The 16341-nt window shown below is 43.0% G+C and overlaps 3 protein-coding genes across 4 annotated transcripts; 2 read left to right on the top strand and 1 right to left on the bottom strand.

The window, feature by feature from the left end:
• Positions 1 to 5: 5 nt before the first annotated feature.
• pnpo (pyridoxamine 5'-phosphate oxidase) lies at positions 6 to 3053 on the bottom strand. Its single transcript, XM_026315814.2, has 7 exons — positions 2642 to 3053; positions 1756 to 1880; positions 1569 to 1668; positions 1329 to 1382; positions 1096 to 1224; positions 944 to 1014; positions 6 to 526 (listed from the first exon to the last, which is right to left on the bottom strand). Exons 1-7 carry the CDS (start codon positions 2828 to 2830, stop codon positions 361 to 363), a joined length of 834 nt encoding a protein of 277 aa, XP_026171599.1. The 5' UTR covers positions 2831 to 3053; the 3' UTR covers positions 6 to 360.
• Positions 3054 to 3311: 258 nt separating this feature from the next.
• mrpl10 (mitochondrial ribosomal protein L10) lies at positions 3312 to 5461 on the top strand. 2 transcript variants are annotated; one of them, XM_026315648.2, is made up of 5 exons: positions 3312 to 3370; positions 3558 to 3727; positions 4011 to 4175; positions 4365 to 4509; positions 4905 to 5461. In XM_026315648.2, the coding sequence occupies exons 1-5, from the start codon at positions 3331 to 3333 to the stop codon at positions 5120 to 5122; spliced, it is 738 nt and encodes a 245-aa protein (XP_026171433.1). In that variant the 5' UTR covers positions 3312 to 3330; the 3' UTR covers positions 5123 to 5461. The 2 variants fall into 2 exon arrangements, with proteins under 2 accessions (XP_026171433.1, XP_026171432.1); XM_026315647.2 differs by having other exon boundaries at positions 4008 to 4175; positions 4905 to 5459.
• Positions 5462 to 8890: 3429 nt separating this feature from the next.
• Positions 8891 to 16048, top strand: osbpl7 (oxysterol binding protein-like 7). The gene is made up of 22 exons (XM_026315524.1): positions 8891 to 9056; positions 9575 to 9718; positions 9801 to 9854; positions 9936 to 10049; positions 10128 to 10280; positions 10372 to 10495; positions 10936 to 11054; positions 11132 to 11221; positions 11336 to 11359; positions 11434 to 11584; positions 11773 to 11879; positions 11980 to 12148; positions 12603 to 12749; positions 12835 to 12971; positions 13219 to 13356; positions 13505 to 13568; positions 13692 to 13770; positions 14526 to 14670; positions 14761 to 14911; positions 15197 to 15323; positions 15417 to 15539; positions 15877 to 16048. The coding sequence occupies exons 1-22, from the start codon at positions 8925 to 8927 to the stop codon at positions 15983 to 15985; spliced, it is 2601 nt and encodes an 866-aa protein (XP_026171309.1). The 5' UTR covers positions 8891 to 8924; the 3' UTR covers positions 15986 to 16048.
• The last annotated feature ends 293 nt before the right edge of the window (positions 16049 to 16341 follow it).

Here is a 16341-nt window from a genome sequence, read left to right as displayed (position 1 = left end):
CGTCCTAAAGGTCAACAACACTGCAGTCTCCACCTTTAATGTCAATCATTCATAAACAAAACCAGGTGGAGTTTACTCTCCAGTGTCAGTCAGTGGACTTCCTGCACACCATGGTGTCTTTTCATGTCCAGATGCATATGGCCAGTGTTTATATTTGGACATTTAGTCATGAAGACAATACAGGGACTTGTGTCTTGTTGATAAATCATACACAGTATCAGGGTTTCCATCAGTTCCTACTGTACAGATGAGCTGTTGTTTCAAGAGCAGATGGTGATTTTTCTTTTATTCAGTGTTAAGTTCATATTTTATATCTAATTTCTGTCCCTTCCTGCACATGGCAGCCTGCTGAGGCCCTTCTCATGGAGACAGTCTCTGGTACACCCAGCCTCCCTCTGCACCGTGCTGAAACTCTCCCAGGTCACACGCTCCGTCCTTCGCTTTGGTGAAGACGATGCGGTCGTGAAGTCTGTTGGTCTGACCCTGCCAGAACTCGATCAGGTAAGGCTGCACCATGTAGCCTCCCCTGTTACCACAGAATGGTACAGGAACATCAGAGAAAGCCAAACTCCTTGTATTCCTGAGTAATAAAGTATGTATGGCAGCCAGTGGCACAGAAAACACTGTACAGACAGGACAATGATCCAAAGCAGATCTTAAAACTAACAAACTACAATCCCCTGACCTGAGCATCACAGAACACCTGAGGTGAGATCTTAAACATGTTGTGTGTGCATCCTAAAATAAAACATTGATGAATCAAGAATCAAAAGACTGTCAGCTACAAAGAGACTTTGCAGGATGTGATATCTGTCAAAGGGGGATTGTCAGAGGACACGCACCATTCTCATGTTAGTAAAGTAAATGTGCAGCTGGGGCTAACAGCTAGTTAGCTTAGCTGAGCATAAAGAGTAAACAGAGGAAAACAAACAGTAATGCTTACCAGTAGTCAGGCATAGGCACCTCTGAGTCCTTGTACTTCTCCTCCACTTCAGCATTTTTCTGCCTTAGATACTAAAAGTAAGGACACAGTGAAAACTGAGCCTTCATCATTTGTGTATTAGCTACACAACACAACACAGCTTTGGTTCTTACATCTCTGTTGGGAACGAGCGTGCTCTGTCGGCTCACGACGGCACCAATCTGGCTGCTCTTTGGTCGAGAGTGGAAGTATTCACAGGAGCTGTGGTAGGGGATCCTCTCCACAGTGCCCTCAATACGAATCTGCAGTCAGAGTCAACATCAACCAACATTCAGTGTGTAATAAGACAGAAATACCCTTTCTGTCTTATTAGTGGAATAAAGCAGGAACATGAAACTTGCTGTACCTGTCTGTTCAGGGGTTCCCAGTAGAAGACTAGACATGCATATGGATTACTCTCCTGCAGACAAACGACAAGCACCAATATGTTAAAATAGCAAACCCAACAACAGGAGCTAGTCAGCTTCTTCACAGTGTCAGTGTCAGCACTAAGAAATGATGCCCCAGGAATTAAGACAAAGACTGAATCTTTAAGATCACTTCAAATGGTGCAAGAACACTAAGATGACGAAGAGACACTAGGTACCAGTTCAGAACCCTTTCGGCTCTCATAGTTTGTGAAGAAACGGAAACCTTCATTGCTGTAACCTTTCAGGAGGACCATACGAGCAGAAGGACGTCCATCCCTGTACAAACAGAGACACAAGAGGCATTAGACGGTGAAAAACAGGAAACAAATCAGCACATTCATCTTAAGTGGAGGTGTCACCTACTTGGTGGCAGTGGCGAGGCACATAGCGTTGGCCTCTCCGATCTCAGGGCACTTTGTTGCTTCATCAAACCAGTTTCCAAATTGCTTGATGGGGTCTAGAGATGCAAGTTGACCCTCCTCAAAGCACTGTGGACAAAATAATCCATTATATTTGAACAGACCACATTTTATTTGTATTTATTTTAGCAAACCTCTTTAGTTTATTATGTGTCAAGTAATTAACCTGCACAAAACAGCAGCCAGGGACACCAGGGATTCCATCACAGGAGAACTGCAGTTATCTTTGTTATCACCCGTTTCTTTAGTGTTTGATTGTTCAGTGAATAAACTGTTGTAAAGGAATGAAAAATGCCCATACATGTTCTCTGAGGCCCAAGATAACACATTATATCTTGGTTTGTTTGATCAGCTGTCAAAAGCACAAACATGTGGAGTCCAACGTTGAGCAAATACTCACTTTTGAGTATTAATCATCACTTCAGTGCTGGAGTCCTGGTTGTTTTCTCTGTGTATAGTGGGGCCAGTAGGAGCCACAACAAATATTTGGCCCCTTAGGGGATTAAACTGGACAGTGCTAATTTCCTCCTCTGAAATGTAGTTGCTGTGGGGGCAGCCTTCACATTAGCCTGCTTACATCTGGTCTTTTTTGTTTTCTGTTATAGTCTGTGCAGGTCAGAAGTCAAAATCAAGTTCTGAAACATCTGGGCAGCATGAAAACACCTGTCTTCTGCAGCTGCATCGCTGACTACAACCACAAGTGAAACGAAAGTACACGGTGCAGCATTTCAACACAACTGGACTTACATCATCATAACCTTGCAGTTACACAGAGACGACACTGGATTAAATAATGAATCCTGACGCAAGACTTTTTGCATGACCCTCACCTCCTCGTCTCCTTTGTATTTCTTCCTCATGTCACTCAGGTCCATGCTTCTACCGTCACTCGCTGATTTCCTGCAGAGACGCCGTGCACAGACGCGCTGTTGACCCACAGACACACACACATGCGAAGGGACGTGTCTACCCAATACACCGATGGTTTTCAGTACACTCTTACAGAGTGTGCGCCTCATGTTTCTCTACTTGACGCTGACGTAGCCACGCAAAATCCCTTACGTAAAACATTAAACAAAACGCGCGGAGTTTTGTAACGGGACTAAACTGTGAAGTATAACACTAAACTGTGAAGTATTACACGACTATAGGAATAGTATTTTCACACTAAGAAATACAGGAAGACGTTCGTACAGCTGGTATGACTTAAACACAAAACAAAACAAAAGCGATGACGTTGATGATTAAAACTACACATCGATGCGTAATATAATGCTGCGTTCACGTCCCTTCTGTTACCAGGAGAAATGTCTTAATGTTACAAAATAAAAAGCAGTAAACATATAACGAAGAAGTTGGAACAGAACAATTCAGCTCTTACAGTATACACATACAAATATGGATGGTAACACAATAAACATTTTCACATGCAAATGCTGTAAAAAAACCTTTTACGACGTGGCCGTGAAAGCAGCACGTACGCAGTCGTCACTTTCTAAATCACGTGTTCCCGTCTGAGATGGCTGCGACCTTGTGCGTGAAGCTGCTACGGAAACAGGGTAAAGTAGAGTCAATGAGACGTTTTTAACTGTAGCTTTGTGTCTGGGTCGAGTTTGTACTTTGTCTTCTCTCGGCAGGACCAGCTAAAGCCGCTAACTGTGCTCTTGCTAAGCCGCTAATCGGCAGTGTTTTTGTTAGCCGATGTTAGCGTAGCAGCAGGTTTCTAACAGACTCGGTGCGTTTCAGGATGGATCCCCCTCACGCACAGTGTCCGCCACGGCTCCAAGGCTGTGACCCGCCACAGGAGACCGATGCACTTCCTCAAACAGAAGCTAATGGCAGTTACAAAGTACATTCCTCCTGAAAGGGGCGCGCCTCCAGGCGCTTATCCACCCCAAACCAAACCAGTCCAGGAGGTAAGGTTCGTCCTCATTGTCGAGGTGTGTGCACATCAAAACACCCCCCACAGGTGGTTTCTGAAATCTCATTCCAAAACCATCAGGGCCAATCTGCTCCACTCTTCAGGGGAGGTTTCCACTGAGGTTTGGGATCTGGATGCAGGGATTTTATTCCATGCATCCATTGTGCACAATGGGTAGACAGAATGATCAAAAATATCACTGTGTGCTGGAGAAACAGTAAAACTAAAGGCCAGAGACCAAACGTGCACAGATTAGGTCTTATGTGATCTTCCAGCAGGATACTGCGTTGATGACAGTTATGAAGAGGGATTTGAAGACCCTGTTCCAGAATTATAAGATGATCGCTGTGGCGCAGAACAACGCCAGCACTTCTGAGGACATGATGATTCTCAAGCATAGATTTTTTAAACATGGCATCGCTGTCAAGTTCTATCCCAACCAGGTTATTGTTTTAATTTTATTATCATATTTTATTTTTCACTTTAAAACCAAGTAAAATGTAAGATTTTAAAGAACCACCTATTCTCTGTGTCCACAAATAAATTCCTGGCTGTCAAGCAAAGCATCTTGTCTCTGAGAACAAACGCAGCAAACGCAAACATTATTCTAACCTTCAGTCATGCTCTTCCAGGTGATGCGGTCGTTCCTGAGTGCTAGTGTTTACTCCAACATGGCTCCTCTGTTCATCGGTCCCACAGTCATGTTTGTTAGTAAAGAGCCAAAGGTGAAGGAGATGCTGATGGTGCTGAAGTCCAGTCCACAGATGACACTCCTGGGTATGTTTGTTTTTTAAAAATGCATTTCCAACTAATGATTATTTTGAATCATCAGTCAATGATCAGTCAAACCTTCTGTTTTTCCAACTGTCTGAAATGAAAATCGTCCTGCATACGTCCCCATTTATAGTTTCTCAGCAGTTTAAATTCATCTTCAGATGTAAACAATCAGTTACAAGTTGTTTTTCCTGTTGGTCAATAATTTATGGTCTTGTTAAATTAGAGAAAGACAAAAACAGACCTAGATCAGTGAAAGAAAAAGTAAATGCAGCTCCTTATAACTGGATGACAGTAGAAAAGTGTCTGTGATGTGATGATAAACGTGTTTTTCAACATATTGTGTTTAAAATATTTAACAGCAGCTCATTCATCACTGCACTGCTCACTTTCAACAGGAGCCTGTATAGACGACACGCTGCTGAGCATACAGGGTGTGGTGAACTACTCCAAACTGCCGTCAGTGTCTGTTGTCCAGGGTGAACTGGTCAGCGGGCTGACCATGCTCACCTCCAACACAGCCGCCCTGCTGCAGCGCCACCCAGCTCACCTGTCAGCCCTCCTCCAGCAGTACGTCAGGCAGGAGAGTCCAGACGGCAGCACAGAGGCCACATAGAGCTCCACAGGAACCTTCTGGGACTGTGTCTACCTTCTGGTTTTGCAGCTGCTTGCAACAATGAAAGACTGAGCTGGATGCATGTTTCAGATTTTAATTTGATTTAGTACCCAACTTCCAGGAAAATTCTTAAGATCTGACTCTGTCACCTTCTCAGTCTTAAAGTTTTAAGTGGAGCTGTTTGTTTGGTGCTAAATCTGGCTAAATCTTCTGCATCCACGTTCATGAGCACTGTGGCTTTTGTGGGAGTCTTGGATGGACAGATGCTGCATCACCCAAGAGATTCCTTTATTTAAGGATATTGTCAGATATAAATAAATTATGTCACCTCACTATTTCTCTGAGACATTTATTTAGATGTAAGAATCAGAGTTTTCATACATGCCTTCAAACGTTCTCATTTTTAATGCACAATCTAGTTTTGATTGGCCCAGTTGGTGTAGTAATGCAGTTTATGGTAATAGCTATAGATGTAAGTGGCATCATGAAATCCACTGCAGCCAAAATAAACACAAGTGGTCACAGATCCTGATAGTTAATCTGCAGATTACAGCATGTTAATCTGGGTCAGTTATTCTATTGTGGCCTGTTTTTCTGAGCAAACACCACATGTTCCTGCAGAGGAATGATTGTCAAGTGTTTCCAGGCACATCTTGATTTAGAAACCACAGTAAAGGTGCATATTGGCACTATTATCACATCCAAATAACTGCTGTAAGGATGAAGATGCTTTTTCAATCCCGAAATATTTCCCAAAACGACAGGAGCTGCAGAGGAGGAGTCACGTGGTGTAATAGGTAAAGTCATAACCTGCAGTGAATCTTCGACTCATATCAGCAAATATTAGTTTTTTAAGGAAAGTCATTAATTTGTATAATCCTGTTTTCCTCTTGATGTAACGAACCTATTGCATCACTTCATAGCAGGATGAAGCACTTTAAGCTCGTTGCTTTAAGCTTCAACAGGAGGAAACTCGGTGTGTCGAGGGAGTGGAGGGTGGCTAGATTTATCCTCCATTACATCCCTGACAGACACTGTAATTCCAGCTAATGCGGATAATAATGACCAGGACACATTGCGCACGGCGCGCACTGCCCGGACGCACAGCTCTCTTTGGATTTGGAGAGGGACAGGTAGAGGCACGGCCGGCGGCTCTCACCGAGCAGAACCAGTGATTAACTGTGGAATTAACATGTAGTTTGACTTAATTGTGTTGTTTGCGGTAGGAAAACGCTTTGTTCGTCGAAATGGGGAATTTCCAGAGCTTTTCATGCGCCGGAGGAGACGAGTGTTGGACAGAAAGTGCAGATGATCAGAGGCGGGGGTGAATTTCAGGTAAGACTTTTCTCTCAAAGAAGAAACCAAAACGTTTAAGTTTGGATTAAATTCAGTTGTAAAGTAACGACTCAGACAATCAGAAACCTCACCACTAAAACATGTCAGTGTAGCTCTGTCCTGATTATGTGAACAGATCTTATATTTCTGTACTGACAGTCACACTGTGAGAAAAGGATTCTCTGACCTGTGAAACACCCGGTCAGTGAACTTTTATGTAGAAACTGAACATGTTTGGTTTTTAAAATGTTTGCACTGCAAGTAGAGTCTGACTCATTCATAAATATGTTGTGGTTTATTGATCTGACCCAAGTTTCACTGGCAGCAGTTTTTCTTCCACAGACAAGAGATTAGAACTGACATAATCTCTGCATCTTAACCCTCCTCCTCCTCTGGCATCGTGCAGTTTGGTGGCTGTTGCCAAAATGCCTCCTTCTTCACCTTGGCTGACTTCTTCATTTGGTTTTCATGTAATGAGCTGAATTATCCATCAGCGAGTGGATTATTTCTCTTCTGTTCAGGCTCAGATATGACGGGAATTACTTTAAATGCTTTATTACATTTTAAAGGTTTGTTCAAGATGTTTGGGCTGCCATTGCTCTGCATTTCCTCACAGTTACTCTGTAAAAATCTAGATTTTTTTTTTTTGCATAGAAAACAGTTGAGGTCTTGTGGACATGGTAGAAGTGTAGAATAATAGGCTTTGTGTTCCTTCTTGAGTAATCAAGCTCAGAAACCTGCAAATCCCCTCATCCTGTTTCCACCATCACTGAGGTCAGTTACTGTCATCCTGCTCTTATATAACAGCAGCAGGGCTGTTTGTGCCCAGAACCACAGGGACATCTCTGAACCTACAGCCTGTGTTGTTCCCATATGGCCGTCACCAATGCAGAGCCTGGTTATGGATGATGAAAGGTTGAAAGATTCCTGCTCGAGTGAAAAGAGTTTGGTTTGCAAACTCCTAAATTAACTACACACCATCAAATTTCTTGTTTTCTCTGTGCAAACAAAATCTGGTCACTACCTCACAAACACGTTCTGCTACAGGGCTTTTATTTAGAAAGGAATAGTTTTTGCTTTCCCACTGTAAAAATACCTTTAAATCAACACACTGCCCTGCATCTCTTCTATTTTATCACTTCCCTGCGTATTTTTTATTTCTATGCCTGTTGAGCACAAAAAAAAGCTGAAATCATGTAAAAGTAGATTCGTCCTGATCTAATAAGCAGGTTTGCATTTTTAAACTGTTACCATCAAAACTCTGACCGTGCTCAGGTTTTTCTGTTGTGTCAGTGCTCGGTGCTTTGGGATCGTGTGGCTGCGACTGACAAGTTGCTAAAAACATCCTGTGAAAAACCAATTAAGCAGAGGTTGGTAATCCTCTGTGCAAGTCATCCTGAATCCTGTGCTTAATTTAAACTCCAATGAATTTACATTGTTCTATTTTTGTTTTAGTTTGATTTCCCTTAAAATTCTTTATATAATCATTACAACAGTTATTTCGCTTGATATTCACATTTTAAATAATCCTTTTTAGCAACAGCCTTGAGGCAACATCCTCCCTTGAATCCACGAGTGGACGAAATAACAGGAACAGCAGTGATAACAAAAACATGAACGTTATTGGTTACACAGTGACAGCATGGCTGCTGTCTTATGTTGGAGTGAGTTATAAGGTGTTTGTTTCTCCTTCATGTTAACACAATGAAGGGGTGAATATGACAATGAAGTTTTCCTGTGTTTACATTGAGACTTTTAAAGAAACACAGTGTATGAAGTTTTCAGTGTCTGACTGTGGCATGAATGGAGTTCTTTCTGTCTCAAGTGTGGCTTTAGGGTCCAGAGAGCTCTGGAGGAGGATCCAGGAAACCCTACACTGTGTCCAATTAACATTTACGACATCATGGACTCAAACCAGCAGCTCAGCTCTCACTGTTTTTAGGTAACTGGATTACTGCTCTGTTCAGTCTGGGTAACGCCGTCACTCTTCATTTCTCACGTCATCATGAAACTGCTCTTAAAGCACCAAATCACAGTGACAGGCTTTGCTTAGTCTGCTACAGTTTGTTCACACTGTGATCACGAGGTAGAAGAAATAATGGTGAGAATGTCTCCTCAGAAATAACCAGTAGATTTAGTGAATGAAAATGTGTCTTTGCTTCAACCTGCCAGTTATTTTTTGCTCTGTCTATAAAATACCAGAAAGTAATGAAAACAGTTGCTATAATCTCCACTGGTCCAAGGTGAGGGCAGATTGTTTTCTGTGTGAAAAACAACATGAAGTGCATTAAATCCTCAAATTTGGGCAATAAAACATTTGACAAAATAGTTTCAGAATCTGGTCCACTCTAATTCTTTCACTGGTTAACCTCCTGACTTTGATGTTTCAGGGGTCTGTTTGGATCTGGATCTCTCTTAACAATCCACCGATCACAGCAGCGGGGGAAGTAGAGGCCCGGGCTGTGAAATGGATTCACACGGGTCTTCGCTGAACCGCAGCCCGTCGCTGGCCAGCGGTCTGGAGAAGACTTCGCCAACGTGGAACAAGCCGTGTCACTCCCGTAGCAGCAGCACGCTGTCGTCTCGCCACTCCAGACAGGTGAGTCACAGGTCAGCCAGTCGATGTTCTGTAACAGGCTGCTGGGCCGTCATTCAGCTCTGTATCAGTAACCACCTCACAGCGTGTCTGTGCTACAGCCTGAAAATGGCCTTTCCAAGAAACCAGAAATGAATTTAAACACATCCAGAGTCTCTGCCCATAGAACTCTGGGTAATTTCCCAAAGCCCAAGGTGAACCAAGTGTTTTGTGTTTGGTCATTAATGCCCAAAGATCTTATCGTTTACATAAGAGAAGTTTAAACAATAATTCATTTTAGGATTTTGTCTTATGATGCCTCAAAATTATTGATCACTGATCAAAATAAATCACAGATTCAAGAAGTTCATTTTCTGTTGTGTAATCTTTGTAGGTCACTTTCATACTTAGAGTCCAAAAATAAAGAAGAAAACTAGTTCATATGTTTCATATTATAAATTATTAGACACAGATTTATATTAAAATGTATGTAACTGTAGCCCACTGAAAAATCAATGTAGTCATCATCGTCATCAAATCAGATCATCAAAGATTGGGAAGTGATTGACGACCTTCATGTCGAAATGCGCACGGGAGGCGACAGCCCTCAGGACATGACCGCCCCAGGAATCTGTGAAGGATATCTCCTCAAGAGGAGGAAGTGGCCCCTGAAAGGTTGGCACAAGGTGAGAGCTGCATCCGATCTTTCTTACTGTGGGTCTGGTCAATGACTTTAATGTCATTAATTTCTTAAACTCTGGTTTTCAGCGATACTTTGTCTTGGAGGCAGGGATATTGCGCTACTCCAAGAATCAACAAGATGTAAGTGAAACTTAGATTCCAAAACTGGATTTTTGGCCTAATAGGATTTAAACCATTTCAACACAAGTTGTTCCTTTAAAGGTTTTCAGGGGAAGAGTCCAGGGCTCCTTAGACGTTAGTCACGCTGTGATGTCAATAAATAAGAAATCAAATCGGATCGACTTGGACGCAGGAGACATCCTCTATCATATGAAGGTAAATGGAGACATTGAACGCATCAGTTTTCCTCACATTAAGAGACAGGAATTTTATGACTTTTCTTTTCCCACCAAGGCAAAGAGCCATGAGCTGTTCTACATCTGGATAACCAAACTACAAGCCCATCGTCTCTTCAAGAAGAACGAAGCCGCTCAGGCTCACACTGGTTTCCTCCAGACTCTGCCCCAAGGTGCTGCAGCTGGACAAGCTCAGAGAAATGGACATTTGGTGAGTATCAAATAAACAGTAAGGTGGAACCAGACAGAACAGTCTTTAAAACGATTCTTACGTGAACTCCTGTGGGCTCTTCTGTCTGCAGAACTCTGCAGCAGTGGTGGATTCAGCTGCAGCTTCGGAACTGCTGCCCTCAGCGAGCACTGCTGTGAACAGCAAAGTGTCGGCCTGGTTGCAGCAGAGTCATGACCCTGACACCTGGATCCAAGGTATTTGTCACACACATTATACCACCTGGAAAAACACATTCTCAGACACTCCCTTTGCACGGAGCAAAGGTCTGGAGCATATTAAAGTGTCTTAAAGATGATACAACAATTTAAAGCCCCAGAAAAACAGGAGATATTGCCTCTTTTATATCATGCTTTCTTCTAACGAGTGAAAATATTACCCACAATCCAATCTTTGTGAATTTGGTCTTAGACTGAGTTGAAGTCAGGTGTGATTTGGTGTTTTTGACTCCAAGATTTAAAAAGAATGAGACATTTCTTTAGACATAATCGTTGTTTTATAGTGTTTTGAATGCAACAAACAGTAAAGACTGATAATAATAAATGTATGTGAGTGTCCACATAGTAAATTGGACCCTGGTTTGGACAACCTTTGCCTTGGACTAAAACATCCTGCTGCCTCTCATGGTTTCTTCCAGAACTGAACCGTTGCCATTTGGACCTTTCTGAGCTGAGCGGCTTAATCCAGAGGCTGCAGGCGCTGGAGGTGGGTCAGGTGTTCACTAACGGAGACCTGCAGCGAATCATCAGTGTACAGGTAGACTGTGGATTAACGGGATGTGAAGGCTTCTCACTGAGCATCATGGGAAAATAAACGTGTCTTCTTCTATCCAGAACCTTTCACTTGAGAAGCCGAAGAAACCGAAGTCGGGGAAGATGCGGGGCCACTCTCGCACACTGTCCAGAGTGGAGGCCCTGGGTATGGTAAGAATGGTCTGTAACTCACCCTCAGTATTTAGATAGGACTCCTAGTATTTCACACTGATTTAATATCGTTAGTACAAACATTTAAACATTTTGTCTTCCTCTAATCCAAAGCCGATTCGTGGGATTACCAAATCGGTGAGTCGCCAGTGTTCACAACATGAGATTCATAAAAATGATTGAGTTTAATCCACTTACCTTTCACCTCACAGCTGTCCTCCAGTCACCTGAGCAGCTCCTCTCACCTCGGTGCGTCAGCGCCCTCCATCCCCGACTATGTCTACTCTCAGCTGTGCCCTCCCACGCTCACGTCACCCGAGGGCAAGAAAATCCAGCAGGACATCTGCACCGTGTCACTCCGAGGTCAGAATCACAGATATGGGTCATACATTTCCCTCTGGAGGCCACAGGCGGCTGGTAATGATGTCATGTGTGAACAGTGGTCTGTGGCAGGCTCCAATGGGACACACACCTGAATATATTCAACTACAGGTGTATCAACAGAAACAGTTGGACCAAGACCTGACAGGTTGTTTTTTTCTCTGCTCCAGTTCTCACATCTCTGAAGTCAGTTCATGAGACTCTGTCCCAGGAGAGGCAGAAGCTGCAGGAACTCTGGGAAACTAACAACATCCACCCGTCTGACGCACTTGCTGAGGTGGGATTCATTCCATGCTGAGCTTGTCGTCTAGATTCTCTTTCTTTTGTGGTTTTTGATGTCTGTTTTTTTTTTTTTTTTTTTCTTTGTCTGCCGTTAGCCTGCAGCCGTGAGGTGTTCATCCCACGGGGCTCCTTCGGTTGCAGATTCATCTGCGGAGTATTTTGACGCCAGTGATGACATCCTTTGTGGTACCTCCTCGGAGCAGTCAGATGAATCGGGCCTTAGCGATGGAAGCACCAGCAACTCGGAGCCGGAGGAAGGACATGGTGCGTCCACCAGCAGATAGATGACTTTAAAGGGGCAGGTTTAATCTGTGCTTTAAGGCTGTTACAGCTTTTTTAGCCAGTGACTGTTTAACACTTTAGTCCAAACCAAATAAATTGCTGTGAATGTTACAGAGGCAGTTTTGGTGCCAAAGGTGATGGACTTTAATGAATTTAGTAATTCCCTGACTTTTCCTGTGGCGCCACCATGTGGTTAATGTGTGTTTAGTGAAATATCTTCACAATTATTGGAAGCACAAAACAAAACATGGTGCAAACATTCATTTTGTGAATGATGTTGTTTAGTGCTAATTAGCAAAAGGCTGAATTGAGATGGTCCCTCACTGTTTTAGTTTTTTCTCAATGACACTTCTCTGGCGTTGTACCATGTTGTATTTTTGCTCGTGAGGTTCATTTAGCATGAGTCTGATTAATATGAATTCCTGTTTCATTACAGCATCAGCCACCCGTAAATACCGTGCCAGCATTTCCAGGGCTCCTAACAGTGTTGTTCCCAAAAACACCGGACGCCGAACTAAACTGCCTGCTCACTGTCCAGACAACAGCCACGTGGGCCTCATGGCCATCCTCTACAACAACATAGGCAAGGATCCAAACTTGTATTGATAAAGTCACATCACTCTGCAATTGGCAGGAATTATTCTTGACACACGGCAGTTTGTCCTCAGGTAAGGACTTGGCTCGAGTGTCCATGCCGGCTGCTCTCAATGAGCCCATTAACCTGCTGCAGAGGCTGTGTGAGGAGCTGGAGTACAGCGAGCTGCTGGACACCGCCAACAACACCCCGGACCCCTTCCAGAGGATGGTGAGGCTGGCCCCGTCAGACACAAACCAATGAGTGACGTCACGTCTTAGTACACCCCCTTTATAACCATCTGTGGTCTGGACTTCTGTGGAGCACAAGGTCCAAAGGGACCAGTGCTGATGTAGTGAGATCAATCCCAGACATGTTATTATCCCTTTTTTACCCGATACAAAGTGGACCAAACACTAAAATAAAAATAACCTCATCATTAAATTAAAAAATTAAGAAATATTTTGTATTTTATCAGGTTTACATTGCCGCCTTTGCCATCTCTGGTTACTCCCCTGCGACGTTCAGAAACCGCTACAAGCCGTTTAACCCCGTGCTGGGGGAGACGTACGAGTGTATCCGAGAGGACCGTGGCTTCCGCCTCATCAGTGAGCAGGTAACCGGCTGTTTTACTTAGCATAAGCCATGACATAGAAGCCCTTATGGTTTATAAAACAAACAGTGTTATTAGAGTTTTAAGTCAGGCACACTGAGAGCTTGATAGAAAGATGTGACTTTTTGACATTTCTCTTTTTCTGCACCAGGTCTGCCACCATCCACCCATCTCCGCCTGCCATGCAGAGTCAGAGAACTTCTCCTTTTGGCAAGGTGAGGCTTTTCTAATCAAAGTAGGATCTGTCTGTGTGTGTTGGTTGGTGGTTGTCATCATAATGTGCCACTGGGTGTGATTAGATTATAAATTAGCATCAAGATTTGTTTATTCCTGAACAGATCAGAGATGGAAGAATAAATTCTGGGGAAAGTCGGTGGAGATTCTGCCGACAGGAATGGTGAATGTGACTCTGCCAAGGTAAACAGTCCTGCTTTATTTTCACAGCACAGTCTGTTTGCAGATTCACAGCAGTGTCTGGGTTTGATGAGGCGTGACATTAAGTCATTAAGTTTAACTGAAAAATCAAATTTTATGTGATGAAGGATCTTTCCATTAGAAATCTGTTGGAAGCAATGAGACGTGACGTGCTCTCTATGAATATCACCATTTATAAAATGATGCTGCAGCCTCAGCAACCACAGACAAGACAAACCATCAGCTGTCAGTTTATATTCCGCCCTCTGCGTGTGATGTGTAATGATGTGATGTAAACATAATGAGGTTTTCATGTTTATTTTGCTCTGCACAGAAGAAAAAAACCTAAAAATGTGTTTCTATTAGAATAATTAAGGCAGGAACCTGTTATTATTTTCTTGTTTTAATGATTCTTTATGGGATTTTTGCCTTTTTTGCCAGTTGGCGTTGCAGAGAGAAATGTCCCAGCAGACTCGAGGTGATGTTGCGGTCGCATTTTGTGCCGTAACCATCAGGCTATTTGGCGTCATAATTTGATGAATTTCATTATTGATTTGTTGGTTGACAACTGGGCTGAAAGGAAATGGTGAAAAACATCAATCACAAGATGTTCGGTTTGTTATAAAAGAGAATAAACCGAAAAATCTTCACACTTTAGAAGCTGGGACAGTGATGAATAACTTCAAGCACCATAATTGATTCTATAGTTGATTAGCTTTGTCAGTTTTAATTAAAAATGCTAATCTTGTTTTGTGCAGGTATGGAGACCACTATGAGTGGAACAAAGTAGTGACCTGCATCCATAACGTCTTCAGTCAGCAGCGCTACCTGGAGCATTATGGAGAGGTCACCATCCAAAACCTCAAAAGCAACGTCTGCACCTGCAGGATCACCTTCGTCAAGGTCAGTGAGATGAAGTCTGCACTACTCTGTATTGTTCAAGGCTTTTTGGCCAGTGTCCTCACTGTGACAGATGTTTTTTTTGTGTTGTAGTCTCGGTACTGGGGATCAGATACAAACAAGAACGAGGTGCAGGGCACAGTGCTGGATCAGAGTGGGAGCGTCATTCACCGCTTTGGAGGTTTGTGGCATGAAGGCATCTTCTGCGACACTCTGCCAACTCCAAAATGTGTCTGGAAGCCAAGTGAGTGCACGATCAACAGAAACAAGACTTATGACTTATGTTTAGAAATGTCTTTCCTGTTGAGTTTGTCCTGTGAAGTCAGAGACTCTCCGACTTCCTCTCTCCTCTGTGTCACGTGTTGATGTAATTAGGCTGCTTTCAGGGATCAGGCCTTAATGGTGGGAGCTTTAAATGGCAGTAGAGTGAAACGATTAAGCGCTCCCTTTGCCAAAACTACTAATCAGCATAAATCCAAGTGTCACCGTTGTGTAGCCGCTCACCCGAGATGCCTGTGTCACCCCACAGATCCACAGCCAAAGGATTACCTGCTGTACTATGGCTTCTCCACCTTCGCCATGGAGCTGAATGAACTCACCCCGGACCTGAAGACTCTCCTGCCTTCTACAGACAGCCGCCTGCGCCCGGACCAGAGGTGGGCTGCACAGAGACGTCACTACAGTTTGAAAATGTAACATATTAACTTCGCTTTTCATCCAGGTAACTTCTGCCTCGACGTTTTTTGTAGAATGCTGGAGGAGGGCAAAGTGGAGGAGTCAGACAGAAAGAAAGACGAGATAGAGGAAATTCAGAGGGAGCGGAGGAAAGAGTTCGTCAAACGGGGTGAAGAGCATGTTCCACGTTTTTTCAAGTAAGTTCATTTCTTTCATAACCCTCTAAGCTTTAGAAGGTGAAAACATACAGTAGAATGGTTTGTTTCCAAGGTTATAAACACACACTGTGTCATCTATTTAGTGCTTTTAGTTTTGACAAATGTACAGCACAAACCTTCTTGCTATAATGATCAATCACCACATCATAAAGACAAAAATGATCAGGTTTTATTGTTAATGCTAAATAGTTAAAGATTTGCAAATCTGTAATATTGACTAAGTCACTCACTCACAAAAACAACAAACATACTGTGAATATTTGGGAGAAACCATAAAACATTTTCTCAGCGTCTTTCTTCTTTTGTTTCTCTTCAGGAAAGCCAAAGATTCCTGCGGACGCGACGTGTGGTTGACAAACGGGACTTACTGGAAGCTCAGAGAGAATCCAGGTTTTGCTAATACTGAAAACGTAAAACTGTGGTGATAGGAAGCAGTGACCAACTCACCGGAGAGGAAAAGGTCTGTGGTGGGTGGATGTTTGTGCAGCACGGAGACATGTGCAGGGTGGAGCTAGTGCTGCTGAGCTTTTTTTTGTTTTTGTTTTTCACCCATGACCGGCTCATGGGAACCCTCACCTGATACAGTCTCGTCTTATGAGGTCACCTGTCGAGTTACCCAGAATTCATCACAGATGAAGAAACATAGAACAAACTTTCCCAAAATTAATTTTTTAATGATTTTTTTTTTTTTTAGATAACATCACCTGATATATGTATGTTTGTACTTTTGAGAATTTATTTATTTATTTATTTATTTTGCTGAAATTACAGCATGTATGTG

The sequence above is a fragment of the Mastacembelus armatus genome, chromosome 19, assembly GCF_900324485.2.
Source record: "Mastacembelus armatus chromosome 19, fMasArm1.2, whole genome shotgun sequence".
NCBI classification, from domain to species: Eukaryota; Metazoa; Chordata; class Actinopteri; order Synbranchiformes; family Mastacembelidae; genus Mastacembelus; species Mastacembelus armatus.
This window is presented reverse-complemented; position numbering and strand designations above follow the sequence as displayed.

Coding starts and splice junctions, on each gene's coding strand:
- pnpo (XM_026315814.2), bottom strand. CDS start 2,830: ATGAGGCGCACACTCTGTAAGAGTGTACTGAAAACCATCGGTGTATTG. Junction 1,881..2,641: donor AATACAAAGGAGACGAGGAG/GTGAGGGTCATG, acceptor TTTTGTCCACAG/TGCTTTGAGGAGGGTCAACT. Junction 1,383..1,568: donor GCCGAAAGGGTTCTGAACTG/GTACCTAGTGTC, acceptor GTTTGTCTGCAG/GAGAGTAATCCATATGCATG.
- mrpl10 (XM_026315647.2), top strand. CDS start 3,331: ATGGCTGCGACCTTGTGCGTGAAGCTGCTACGGAAACAGG. Junction 3,728..4,007: donor AAACCAAACCAGTCCAGGAG/GTAAGGTTCGTC, acceptor GTGATCTTCCAG/CAGGATACTGCGTTGATGAC. Junction 4,510..4,904: donor TCCACAGATGACACTCCTGG/GTATGTTTGTTT, acceptor CACTTTCAACAG/GAGCCTGTATAGACGACACG.
- osbpl7 (XM_026315524.1), top strand. CDS start 8,925: ATGGATTCACACGGGTCTTCGCTGAACCGCAGCCCGTCGCTGGCCAGC. Junction 9,719..9,800: donor CCCTGAAAGGTTGGCACAAG/GTGAGAGCTGCA, acceptor TCTGGTTTTCAG/CGATACTTTGTCTTGGAGGC. Junction 15,324..15,416: donor CGCCTGCGCCCGGACCAGAG/GTGGGCTGCACA, acceptor CGTTTTTTGTAG/AATGCTGGAGGAGGGCAAAG.